The sequence below is a fragment of the Rhinolophus hipposideros genome (genome assembly GCF_964194185.1).
Source record: "Rhinolophus hipposideros genome assembly, chromosome: 11".
Lineage (NCBI taxonomy): Eukaryota > Metazoa > Chordata > Mammalia > Chiroptera > Rhinolophidae > Rhinolophus > Rhinolophus hipposideros.
Genome location: NC_138057.1, coordinates 78290850 through 78303180, shown reverse-complemented (window position 1 = coordinate 78303180; position 12331 = coordinate 78290850). Strand labels below are relative to the sequence as shown.

Below are 12331 nucleotides of genomic sequence, written 5' to 3'. Positions count from 1 at the left end.
TTGGCTTGTGCAGATTGTTTTAAGACTTGTTAAAGGTCTAAGTGATTTTTGGTTTGGCAACATTTCGTTTTAATCCAGAGAGTGTCTGCAGAAAGGGTATGTTATGCGTCACTGAAAGAATGTGGATCCTTCTAGGGTTGGTGGTGTTTGTAAGTGAGCACCTACTTGTGATCTATGGAATATTTTTATGAATGACAAGTTTTGTTTCCACTGAGTAAATAAGATTGAAATGTTGCTGAATGAAATCATTTTTCTAACTCGTGGAATCCAGATGGGTTTTAGTGCCCTGTGTGTATATCAGCCTCATTAGTCCTTTGAGGCTTTTCTAACTGCAAATAGGAGTAGAGAATGAGCTGCTTCTTGTTGATTATTTAAATGTTGCAGTTTGTCATAAAATGTCTTACATGTGAAAGTGGATTCCATACAGTTTTAGCCAAAATAAGGTCTCACCTTATGGATGTATCTATATTTGTTGTCTCTTTTTTTTCTATTAGCACATACTCCTCTTTGCTGGTCCTTAGTCCACTCTCTCCTTTTGCTTTGGAAGCTTGTTTTTCGCTGCCGTTAAGATAATTCTTACAAGTTTCTACATCTTTCTGTGTCGTGTAGGGGAAGTCCTTTCTTAGCTCCCCCTGGCTCCTTGCCCATTCTTATCAGCCCTGAATGGGGGAACTGAGGACTTAGGTAACCAATGGGTCACTGTTGGAAAAGGCTCCAAATTCTAGTATAGGCTTAGAGTAAGGTTTAATAGCTCTCCACTGACTGTCTTACTGGTGTTTGACCACTTGAAATAAAGTATCACTAGTACCGCTATGATGGTCATCTATGGGGAAGTACTTTTCCTGAGATTTAAATATTAACATTTGTTTCTTTAAGTCCCTGAGAAGTATCTAAATTTGTACTTGTTAGAAGGAGTTGATAAAAAAAATAAATAGAAGACTAATCCTTCTGAGGAGTCTTCTAACCTTTTATACTGAGATCTCAGCTGGACCCTTCATGCTGATACGAATCATACTGTTGATCCCTTCTCGACTCGCTTTCCCCACTCTCCTAAGTGACTCTTCCCCCCCCTTCTTCCGCCTCCCCCACCACTCCGGTTCAAGTCATTGTTTCTCAGTCCAGTTGTGTAGGACACGGCTCCCTGGTATTATGAACCTTGCACCGCCCCCCCCAGGCAGTCGGTCGCCAGTCACCCACAGTTTCTTTTCCATCAAACGCCAACACCCCCTTTCCCATCCTCGCTGCTTGCTTCTTCTTTCACAGAGAAAGTGGAAGCAGCCAGAAGGAAACGTCCTCAGACTCGCACACCCTCTACCCAGCTGTCAGCATCTGTTCCCATGCCTCTATGCTCCGCCCCCCAAGATGCTCCTGTCTCAGGCCGTCCTCGTGCACGAGTTCTCTTCTGTCCAACTCCAGAGCTCTGCCCAGTGTTTCTCCTTTCTCTCCTACGTCAATTCTTGACTCTCTACTGGATTATTCTCATCTGCACACAAATGCGCCATTATGTCACCCATCATTGAAAAACGAATCTCTTCAGTTCACTTTGCCCACCATTTCTTTGCTTCCCTTTGCTGCACAACGTCTCAAACATGTCCTTATGGTTGTCTCCAGTTGCTCTCCTCTTACTGTCTTAAACTCAGCACACGTGGCACCAGCGCTACCCTCAAGGAGACCAGTGACCTCCATACGGCTCAACCCAGCCGCCTTCCTCTGTCCTCGTCAGCCTTGACCTTGGCAGCTTTATGGGGTGGATGCCCCCTCCTCCTTACCTGGCTTCTCAAATACCAGTCTCCTGGCTTCTTTCCTCGCTCACTGGAAGCTTCTTCTCCGCCTCCCTGGCTGGTTCCTCCTGCCTCTTCACCCTGAGGTGCCCCGGTACCCAGTCCCCGGTCCTCTGCCCGTCTCAATCTATATTCCCCTGGTGAGCTCACCTGTTTCATGGCTTTAAGTTTGACCTACAAGGCAACGGCTCACACATATGTGTCTCCCAGCTAGACCTCTATTCTGAACGCCAGAAAGATTCCTCAAAATCTCCATTTGGGTGTTGAAACGACATCTGAAATGTAGTGTATTTGAAGCAATCTCTCCGCTCAAAATCTGCATCTCCACAACCCAGCTTCCCCCACTCACTCGAGGGCAGGGGCATATGTCTGTGCTTAGCTCAGAAACCTGGGGTCATCTTGGCTCCCCTCTCCTCTCACACCTCCCTCCTCATCCTAACTGTGACTTGGCTTTCCAGGTGTATCCAGGACCCGACCCCTTCTCCTCACCTCCACTGCTGCCACTGGGGTGCAGTCCCGCCACCTCGTGCCTGGATTATTAGGCTCCTAACTGGATTCCCTTAGTCCCCTCCTGTCTGCCTGGTTTCCACAAAGCAGCAGATCACGGCATTTCACTGTTCAAAACATCTACCATTTCACTCAGAGTAAATCCAGAATCCTTGCAGTGGATGTCCTGTAAAGCCCTACACGATTGGGTCCCCATACCTTTCGGATATCATCTCTTTCCTCTCTCTCTCCTTACCTCTGCTGTAACCACATGGCCTTCGTGCTGTTTCTGACACATGCCAGGCATGTTCTCACCGCAGGGCCGTTGCACTGGCCCTTCCGTGTAGAGAGCTCCTGTATGTTCTTCCCCCAGGATGCACGTGACCAGCTCCCTTATCTCGCTCAAGCCTTTGCTCACATGTCACCTGCTTGGCTTTTCAGGTTTTCCACGGCACTGATAACTTTCTGACAGTCCGTATAATTTTCTTACGTACTTTGTATTTATTGTTCGTTGTGTCCCGCCCCTTCCCTGCTAGGATGTAAGCCCCGCCAGGCAGGGCTCTTTCAGTTGTAATGTACCCAATAGTAAGGAGCACTGCCCGGACATAATAGGTGCTTAGTAAAGAGGTGTAGAAAGAATGAATCAGCAGGGTACAGGTCTAAGATATTTGGTCAGCAGTCCTTCAAGGAGATTTATGTGCTTGCCCAGGCCTGCAGAGCTGATGAGGGTTTAACCACAAACAGAACAAATAACAATGTGTCAACAGAGTTCTGAGTGATTCTAATGAATGGGACCCAGGAAGTGCCTGAGCCTGTGAGGCCCGCCTGCTCACCATGGAAAGAGACTGCATGCAGATAAACAAGGAAGCAAATCGTTCGCCACCCCAAATAAGTAAAACTAGTGATGCAATAGCATGTTGGGGGACAGGGGTTACTTAGGTAGACTAGTCAGGGAAAACCCACTGCTTCAGAACTGAAAGAAAGGAGAAGGCAGGCCTGGAAGGGTCTGGGAGTAGCTCTCCCAGGCTGAGGAATCAGCGAGTGCAAAGGTCCTGAGGTGGGAACATGTTCAAAGAACGGAAAGGCCAACGTGATTGGAGCACATTCAACAAACAGTTGCTTGAAATATTAGTCTGATGTTGAAAAAGCAACATGATTTTTGGAGGGAGACATTTGTCATTAAATATTATTTTCTGCATTACAGGAAAAAAATGCCAACTTCATGTTAAACATAGAAAATGATAATTAGGGTTTTGGTTTCTGTAGGTCACTGGTTGGCAAACTACAGCCCATGGCCAAATCCATCCACTGCCTGGTTTTATAAATAAAGATTTATTGAAACACAGCAGCATCCACTCATTTAAACATTGTCTATGGCTGCTTCTGCAAAAACAGTGACAGTTGAATAGTTGTAACAGAGACCACACAACTGTGATGTACTCACAGGGCTAAAATATTTACTTTCTGGCCCTTTACAGAAAAACATGGTTAACCCCTGCTAGAGTTATTATTTATTAAAGACAGTGTAGGGCAAAATTCCCAATATAATTTTAAAGCATCTTCTATGACCTGTATAAGAGCACCAACGATTGATTGCCCTCAGCAACTGTTTCTTTTAAAAATAAATCACCTAAATTATTTGTTATGATAGATAATGAATGCATATGATTTAAAAGGCCAGAGGTACAAAATTTATGCACAGTGAAGTGTCCCTGCTCCTCCCTCATCCCCAGGGACAATAAAGGTTATCAGTCTCTCGTGTATCCTTCCAGGGAGATGTTACACATACCCAGGCAAGGAAGTGTGTGTTTTCTTCCTCCCTTCCCCAGCAGATAAGTGTACCCTTCCTGTATCCTGGAGAGTTTTATTTTTCACAGCTTTACAGTATTGCATTGGATTGGTGGATATGTTGATTGTTTTCAGTTGTTTGCAACTCTGAACAAAGTTGCAATAAATAACCTTGAATAATATACGTGGGCAAGCCTAGCTAGAGTATAACTTCTTAAAAGTAACTCTCTGGTTGGATAGAATTTCCCAAGTAGCCCTTCTTGGAGGCTGGGCTGTGACCCTTACCACTCACACCATAGTGTGTGGCACTGCTGCTTATCTTGACCCTCCATGCTTCTTGTCACCAATGTTCTTTATTTTTGCCAATTTGATAAGTAAAAATTGCTAAGTCTGAGTGTCAATTTTTATTTCTCTTCGTACAAATGAGGTTGAGCATGGTTTTATACGTTTGAGCCATTTGTACTCTCTTCTTGATGAACCATTCATGTCCTGGTCAAATTTTTTTTTTTTTTTAATCGGAACTCATTTTAAATAAAAGGTAACTATGTAAAAATCATTTTATGAAATATGTTGCATATTGTGTATACAAGGGATTACATTTAAATTTACTTTAACAGTAGAAAAGACATTAAAATGAAACTGAAGGATTTTCTGAACTTTAAAAATTAAAAGACTCATGAGATTTAGCAAAAAGATTATGAAAAACTTGTGTGTCCTTATTGTTGTTTTTTTTCTTCAAACTCCATGTTGTAATATTCAACAGGCTCAACTCACTACTAAGGAAGAGAAAGAAAATAGTATTTCCGTGTTGTGCTTCCTGTTCTAATTGAGTTATATAATTTGGTCTATCACATGATTCCCACAGTTAATTTGTCTTAATTCTGTATTTAAATACTGATTTATGCTCACTACCATCCCTTCTACCACAGCCTCTCCACTTGTTTCTTGGCATCAAGAAAAATAGGGATGTTTTTCCCCTAATAAGGGCTTATGGCATAATCCTCGAGTTCTTTCTTGTTTGAGAATGCCACTGCGTGCCAACAATTTGATTTGGTTCCTCTCTGGTCATACTTGCCTTCTTTCCAAACTTTGTTGTTGCATTGTCTTTTGATGGAAAAGTCTGGGGCCAGCCAGATTCTTTTTCTTTGTAGGTGACTTGCTTTTTTGACGGTATATATGAAGATTTTTTTTTTTTTCCACTTGGCAGTTTGATAACTTCACCAGACTATGCCTTGTTGTGGATCATTCTGTTTTCTGTAAAGCTCTTTCATATGCAGGTTCAATTCTTCATTGACATCAGGGGAACTTTCTTCAATTATATCTAAATATTTTTTCTGCCCTACATTTTGGGTGCTATACTTCAGAGATAGGAGTTTTCCTTATGTTCTTACCTTCTTTTTCAGATCATCTTTTTTTCTGATTATGTTAGTTGCTTTCACATGATGATTCTCTCAAACGTTCTCTCTATTAAATTATCCAGCCTCATTTATTTGTTAGCTCTGTACTGGTGCATTTAGTTCTGCATTCTGTTCCTTAGCTTTGCATTCTCCCTTTTTCATCCCACTGTTTTATCCTATAGTCTGGGTGGGGGTGGGGGTGGGGGTGGGGAATTCTTCTTCTATTGGTTTTGCATTTTTATTAAGTTTATCTATAGTGTAAAATATTCCGGTGGAGTTTGGTTTTGTTTCATTTCCTCGCATGTTTTCTTCCAGACTGGGTTTTTGTCTGTCGTTCCCTCCCTTCTTCCCTCCTTCCCTTCCTGTATTACATAGCATATCTTTTTGGCTTGCTTGTATTTAACATGGGTATTTTAGGGATGTGGTTAAGAGGACAGACTATAGCGTCCCAGTGCCCAGGATGCAATCTCAGTTTTTTCATTGACTTTGGGCAAATTACACAGTGCTTTATTTTTCTCATCTGTAAACTGTGACTCGTACTAATTCCCACCTTTGAGGTTGTTGAGGGCACTTAATGAGGTAAAGCACGTAAACTTCACAGGCCAATGCCTACGCATGCTTTTGTTATCACCGTAAGCAACACCAGTGTGCCTGTGTGCTCCATTGGTCTCTCTCTCTGAGCTCCATTACAGGATAAAGGTGTGGGACAGGCCCTGGTTTTGCATGTTTTGTCTTTAAGACTTTGAGTCTGTTGTCTCTTGTGAAATTTTGTTCGAGTTTCTATTTTGGAGTTTACTCCATGAGGTCAAAGGTATATCCTGTTCCTTTGGAATCCCTAAGTTTGGGGTGATCTCCCCTCAGGCATTCAGCTTGGAGGCCCTGGAAAGTGGAGATCCAGGTGGCCAGCTCCTGCTCCCACTCCTGCGGGAGCCCTGGAATATGGATGGTCGTCCTGGCTCTCTTCCTCATTGCTTACTCACTTCTCAATGTACTTCTCTCTGCATCAGTTCTCGGGGGTTTTAAGGACTTATTATTCCCTGTGACAGTGAGGGTGGGGCCAGCTTCCATTCTATGCTGGTTCAAAATCTTTGGTCCCTCACCCCGGTCACCACTTTTCAAAGTGTGTAGACTGAGGTTCTACCCCATTCTTTTTCGGTTTAATTTCTGCTGTTGAAAAATTTCCTGGCTGTTATTTTTCACCTCTTGTTGTTGAGAAAGCACAATTCTCTGATCGAATATTCTTCTGCCACCTTTTCCCAGAAATCTTGTGGTAAGCTTTTTAAAAAAAATAAAAGAGAGAAAAAACAAAACATTCCTGGACCCAACCCTGGACCTTCCATTTCAGAGGGTCTGGAATGAGGCCCAAGTGTCTCCTTTTTAAAAGCTTCCCTGCGGTTCCTAGGATCAACCAAGTTTAAATCCAGGATCCTTATTAAAGGTTGTATATTTTTTGCTTACCTTTTAATTAGCTTCTCTGAAGAGCAAGTTAAGTATATAAAACACTTAAAAATTTTCAGGAAGATCCCATAAATTTTAAGATGCTTTTTGTGGTTTATTTGCCGGCTTGTTTTTAAAATAACCTCATACAAATAGGGTGAGAAAGCCTGTCTCAGAGAACAGAAATGAAAGTTGATCTTTTTTTTTTTGGATTGGTCCCTGAAAGATGTATATCTTTAGATCTGAAATTCACTTCTAGACCTCTTAAGCTTTTAGTTTTCTGCCGGCATTTATAGAGTGAATTATTTATTGGTGCTTTTAAGAAGCATTCGAATTCTCTATACACTAACTTTGTCAGTGACACTCAGCCATCAGAACCCGATGGCCATGACTGGTCTTTAATCCACTTTAGGAATTGAGGATAAGAAGAAACTATAAAGAAGGCTGGTTGTAGGGGCAGCCAGTTAGCTCAGTTGGTTAGAGCGTGGTGCTGATAACACCAAGGTTGCCGGTTCGACCCCCACATGAGCCACTGTGTGCTGTGCCTTACTTAAAAAAAAGTATTAAAAAAAAAAAAAAAAAAGAAGGATGGTTTTACCTGGAGCTGTTCAAGCTGTTTCCTTCAACTAGATGTAAAGTTTATTTTTATAGCTGCCAAGGACTGAAAGCTAAAGGAAAACAAGGATTTAAATAAACTTTAAAATAAAGTTCTGAAAGAATTTTAATGTAGGGTTTGAACTGAGAAGTGCTATTTTCAATTTGCAAGTTATAGTTAACAGAAGAAATGGGTAAATTTAAAACCATGCACTAAAAATATTTCACATGCTAGGCTTTTTCAATACTTCAGTCTCCCATGTATGCTACTCTAAGTAAATTTGGAAAAGAATTTATCGATCATATTGTCATCTGCTTTCCATGTGCTCCCCTTTCATGCCAGTCGTGGTATTATTTTTACTAAACCTACCTTGTAAGGAGTAGTTGTGATAAACCTACTCAACTCTACTGTGCTTTCAACATACAAGATTCTCTCTTTTGCATTGTTTTTTCTCTAAGGCACATTCTTTAAGGAAATAATTGCTTTTTCACATTTTAAAATCTAGATTTATTAGATACACTGGCTTGTATCCAGAGTATCAATGGAGAAAATACGACATCGATTAAGTGTAGCAACCTTCAGGGAAGTACATTATTTCATCAGCTTGTCCAATTATAGTATTTAAATTGTTATAGACTCAGGTCGTCATTGTTTTTTAAATAAAGTTTTTTGGGGAATATTGGGGAACAGTGTGTTTCTCCAGGGCCCATCAGCTCCGAGTCACTGTCCTTCCATCTAGTTGTGGAGGGCGCAGCTCAGCTCCAAGTCCAGTCACCATTTTCAATCTTTAGTTGCAGGGGGCGCGGCCCGCCATCCCATGCGGGACTTGAACCCGTAACCTTGTTGTTGAGAGCTCACGCTCTAACCAGCTGAGCCATCGGGCCACCCCTCATGTCATCATTTTTTAATTATTCCAACAATACATGTTCTACTGGGTATTATATATTCCCTCGGAATCGCCAACCTTGAGGGGACGATAGAGGTCATTTCCTACAATGCCCCTGGACTTACAAATGAGGAATTGAAAGCACAGACTTGCTTGCAGTGTCCAAAGTCACGTTGTTAGAGGTGAAATCACATTTCAGTTTGTAAATTGTACCATAATCAAAATTGTAAATTTATTATTGCACATTTTTTTCTAGGCAAATCTATAGACTCAGGGGAAATGGAAGAAATATAATGTGAAAAAAATGAAGGTATCTAGTCTAAAAGAGGAATAGCAACCTGGGATAAACAGGGAAGTGAATTCTGGGGTGCTGTCAGATGAGTCCCACTGTGAACCAGCCTCCCCTGGCTGTTTTGGTAACTATAGCAACCAAGTCAGGACCCACGAGAAATCGGCCAGTGGATCCAGTGTTACTGAGGTGGTGTTTGGTTGTTGTTATTTGTTTGTTTTGCCATGATTACTCTTAGTTTTTGTGTAAATTTAAGTGTGCTGAATGCACATGAATGCTTGACCTGGAGATGGGATTAGGAAAAGAGAGGAAGGTAGGTGATTTTGGCGAATCGGAGCGTGTGCAGTACAAACCTGTGAGGCAGGTTAAAAGTTCTCCTAGTTAGATGTCTTAGCACGAGCATCCCCCAAATATTGTGTCTACTGCCTTCAAGAAGACTTGTTCACAGGTGGTTTTCATGAGTTCTTTGGGAGACCAGCCACATGGCCCTGACAACGTGCCCTTGGCACTTTGACCACTAATTTAAACATTTGGACACAGCCCACATACTTTTCCTTGGATTTAGATAATGCTCAACCGAAGATGGTCAGAGGGAATGGTGGCCTGGTTAGAAACACTGTCCTGAGCTCAGTGCTCCATGAAAGCCCCTGCATTTATACACATGGTCTGTACTCTCAACTAAATAAAGCGGGGTCGTAACATCCGGGTAAGTAGCCAGCTAGTGACCATTTCTGCCTTTATTTGCTTGGTCTTTGAGGTAAAGATTCAAAGCTATATGACTCCTTCGTAACAAGAGCTTCATCACACATATTGGAAGATAGAAGCAGATCAGTGGATTTCAGCTACGGACACTTTGTAATTATTTTCTTGAAACTTATAAACAAGAGCAACTGGCTTCATCTTTCATCCCCTTGTTTCTCAGTTATCTTTCTCTATACGGTGACATGTCCGCATTTTTGTTGTAGGAATCTTTCGAAGAAATACCAACCTAAAAAGAACTCGAAGGAGGAAGAAGAATACAGGTATGTTTTTCATTGATAATCATGTAGTAATATCTTTATGCCACCGATCATGGCTACGAAGGAAAGAACTGTATAGCTAGAAAAATAAGTTGCATTCCCATTCATATTTGTGCCAGGTTTTAAAATGGGGGAGAGAAAAAATAAAAACCTACTCAATTAACTTTTCTTCTGCCGAGTTACTTGGTTGATTCCAGATTGTTTCAATTAAGGTAATTAGGAAACGCTTAGAATATAATCTAAGCAGATACAGGAAGTGTGGATTATGCATTCTTAAATCTTGATTTGGATCAAGAGTCTCTTTCACACTACTCATTCATCCAAGAAATATGTCTATTTTAGTCAGTAATTAAGGCAGCCCAAACGTATTATGTCTCTAATTTAGATCTAAATATGTATGGCATTTTTGGTATATGTGTATTTTTGTATTTTATTTGGACTAAGTATCAGCAAAGCCAAACACTGCCTTGCGTGGAGCAATTCGGTTTCACAAAAGGAAAACTGTTTCTGTTGTAATTAACTCTGAGCCGTTTTGATGCGAACACTCTTAGGTGTAATGAATTGTCAGGATCCTATGGGAGGTCGATGCAAATTAACCCGATTTTAATTACTATTGCGCCCGAGTGAAGCACCGTGTGGCCTTGTTTGAAAAGGAGCGGCGTGTTCTGTTCCGCAGGTATACGGCATGTAAAGCCTTCCTTTCCACCCTGAATGAGATGAACGATTACGCGGGGCAACATGAAGTGATCTCCGAGAACATGACGTCACAGATCACCGTGGAGTTAGCACGCTATGTCCAGGAACTGAAACAGGAGAGGAAATCGGTAACCAAAAATCCATTTTTTCTTCCTAAGAGATGGACCAAAGATAAGGGGAATATCCCTAGAAACTTTAAAATTAAATAGAATCGTATAAGTGGTGAATCTTAAACTGACCCCTTTGAGAATCATATAAAAGTTATGCACCCCCCCACACAAGGAAAAACAAAAAAAGGTTATGCGCCCAGTTCCTAGAAAGTGTGGCTAGGTCTTTGCATATGATGTCAACCTTCCCTCAGACACTCTGAAACTGTTCTGTGGCCCCCAGAACACTAAACCCTTTGAGGAATTTAAATGTGTTTATGGTGTATGCTGTGTGGGGTAAATCATGTTCAAATAAGTGCTTATAAGGAGTTCAAAAAAGCAAGAAAGATGACCTCAGTTCCGTCCACTTGGTTCCGTGGGTCGTTCATTGCCATCCAACCAAGAGGACCTTTTTGCTTCTCTTGACACCATTAAAATCTTTTCTTAGCTTGTTTTGTTAAAAAGAAGGAAACACGGATACTCAAAGTGCATTCATAGTCAAGATTTTGCCCTAAGAGATTGATTTTTAAGCTATGGTCTGTATCATTGTACTTTGGTCGCTTGTGAGGTGCATAATAATTCGTTAGGAATAAAGTCCCAAAGTTGGCCAGCGAGATTCTTTTGTATATAAATTTGGGTCCACAGTCATTCTTTTAGTGCTCCGGAGATGCACAAGCCAAGATAGGTAGGGTTCCTGCTGAACTGGAGGAGACATTAAATAATAATGACCAAAATAATTATTTAATTGCAGTTGTGGTAGTTGCTACAAAGTACGAATACAGGAGCTGTGAGAGCATGGACTAGGAAGAGCTCACATGCTTAGGATCAGGATCAGGGCAAAGCTTCCCACCGGGCTTAGTGGTTAAGGCTTTCTAGCAAGACGTGAGGAATGAGTAGGAGTTGCCTGGGACCAGCATTCCACAGAGGGGGCAGCCAGTGCAAAGGGCCTGAGACAGGGAGGTGCTGGGAAGAGCTGAGGAGTTTACTTCTTTCCGAACTATAAGTATGTAGCCCGTGGCTTTGGCTCCATGGAGAAGTTAGGAAGAGATACATGCCTTACAATCGACACATTGGTTTCAAAAGAGAATATTAATAAACGAGGTGAAGCTTTCATCTATTCACATTAGAGCAGTGACTCTCAACTAGCACAATTCTGCTCCCCGCCCAGCAACATTTGTCAATGTCTGGAGACTTGTGTGGTTGGCTGGGGGGGACTGTGTCTGCAGGGGTGCTACTGGCATCTGGGGGCGAGAGGCCAGGGATGCTGTTAAACAGCCTCCCAGGCACAGAAGAGCCTCCACGACAACGAGTGACCAGCCCAAGGTGCCGGTAGTGTCCTGGCTGAGAAACCAGGTGCTGGGATCCCACACGACAGCTTCTATTAGACCATTCATCAAAGGAGAGCTTTTCTTCTATACGATGGAAAGGACGTGGGGGAGCAGAGTACTGTGGTTCAGAATGAAATACAAGCGCCTGCTCTCTTGGTCCCCTCAACTTTGCAAACTTTCAACCTTCTTCCCTTTTGTCACCTTGATCAGCGCTTTGTGTCTCTTGATGACCTGTCCACCCATATGGTTTAGCATTTTTGCAACACCCTAAACGAAAAGTCTGTGCACCTCCCTTAGTGAATTCTATTTCTGGAGTGAATCATGAGATGCGAAGCCCCCGTAACCTGGCTTCCTGTTACTTCTGTGACTTCCTCTCCTCCAAGCACGTGGCCTCCTTGCTGCTTCTCCTCCATGCCCCGCGTGACCTGCCTCAGGGCCTTTGCACCGGCTTCCCTCTCCTTGGAAAGTTCTCCCCCAGGTATC

At 42.3% G+C, this 12331-nt stretch overlaps 1 protein-coding gene across 13 annotated transcripts in view; it reads left to right on the top strand.

The window, feature by feature from the left end:
* Positions 1-12331, top strand: part of FNBP1 (formin binding protein 1) — a 113518-nt gene that overhangs the window by 39327 nt on the left and 61860 nt on the right. For all 13 annotated transcript variants that reach the window (XR_013994490.1, XR_013994491.1, XR_013994492.1 and 10 more), the window contains exons 3-4: positions 9625-9681; positions 10355-10502. Coding sequence is in view for 9 of the 13 variants with exons in the window: in XM_081067103.1 (XP_080923229.1) it covers positions 9625-9681; positions 10355-10502 (205 nt within the window). In the remaining 4 variants the exon portion in view is untranslated. The remainder of the gene's footprint in view (positions 1-9624; positions 9682-10354; positions 10503-12331) is intronic.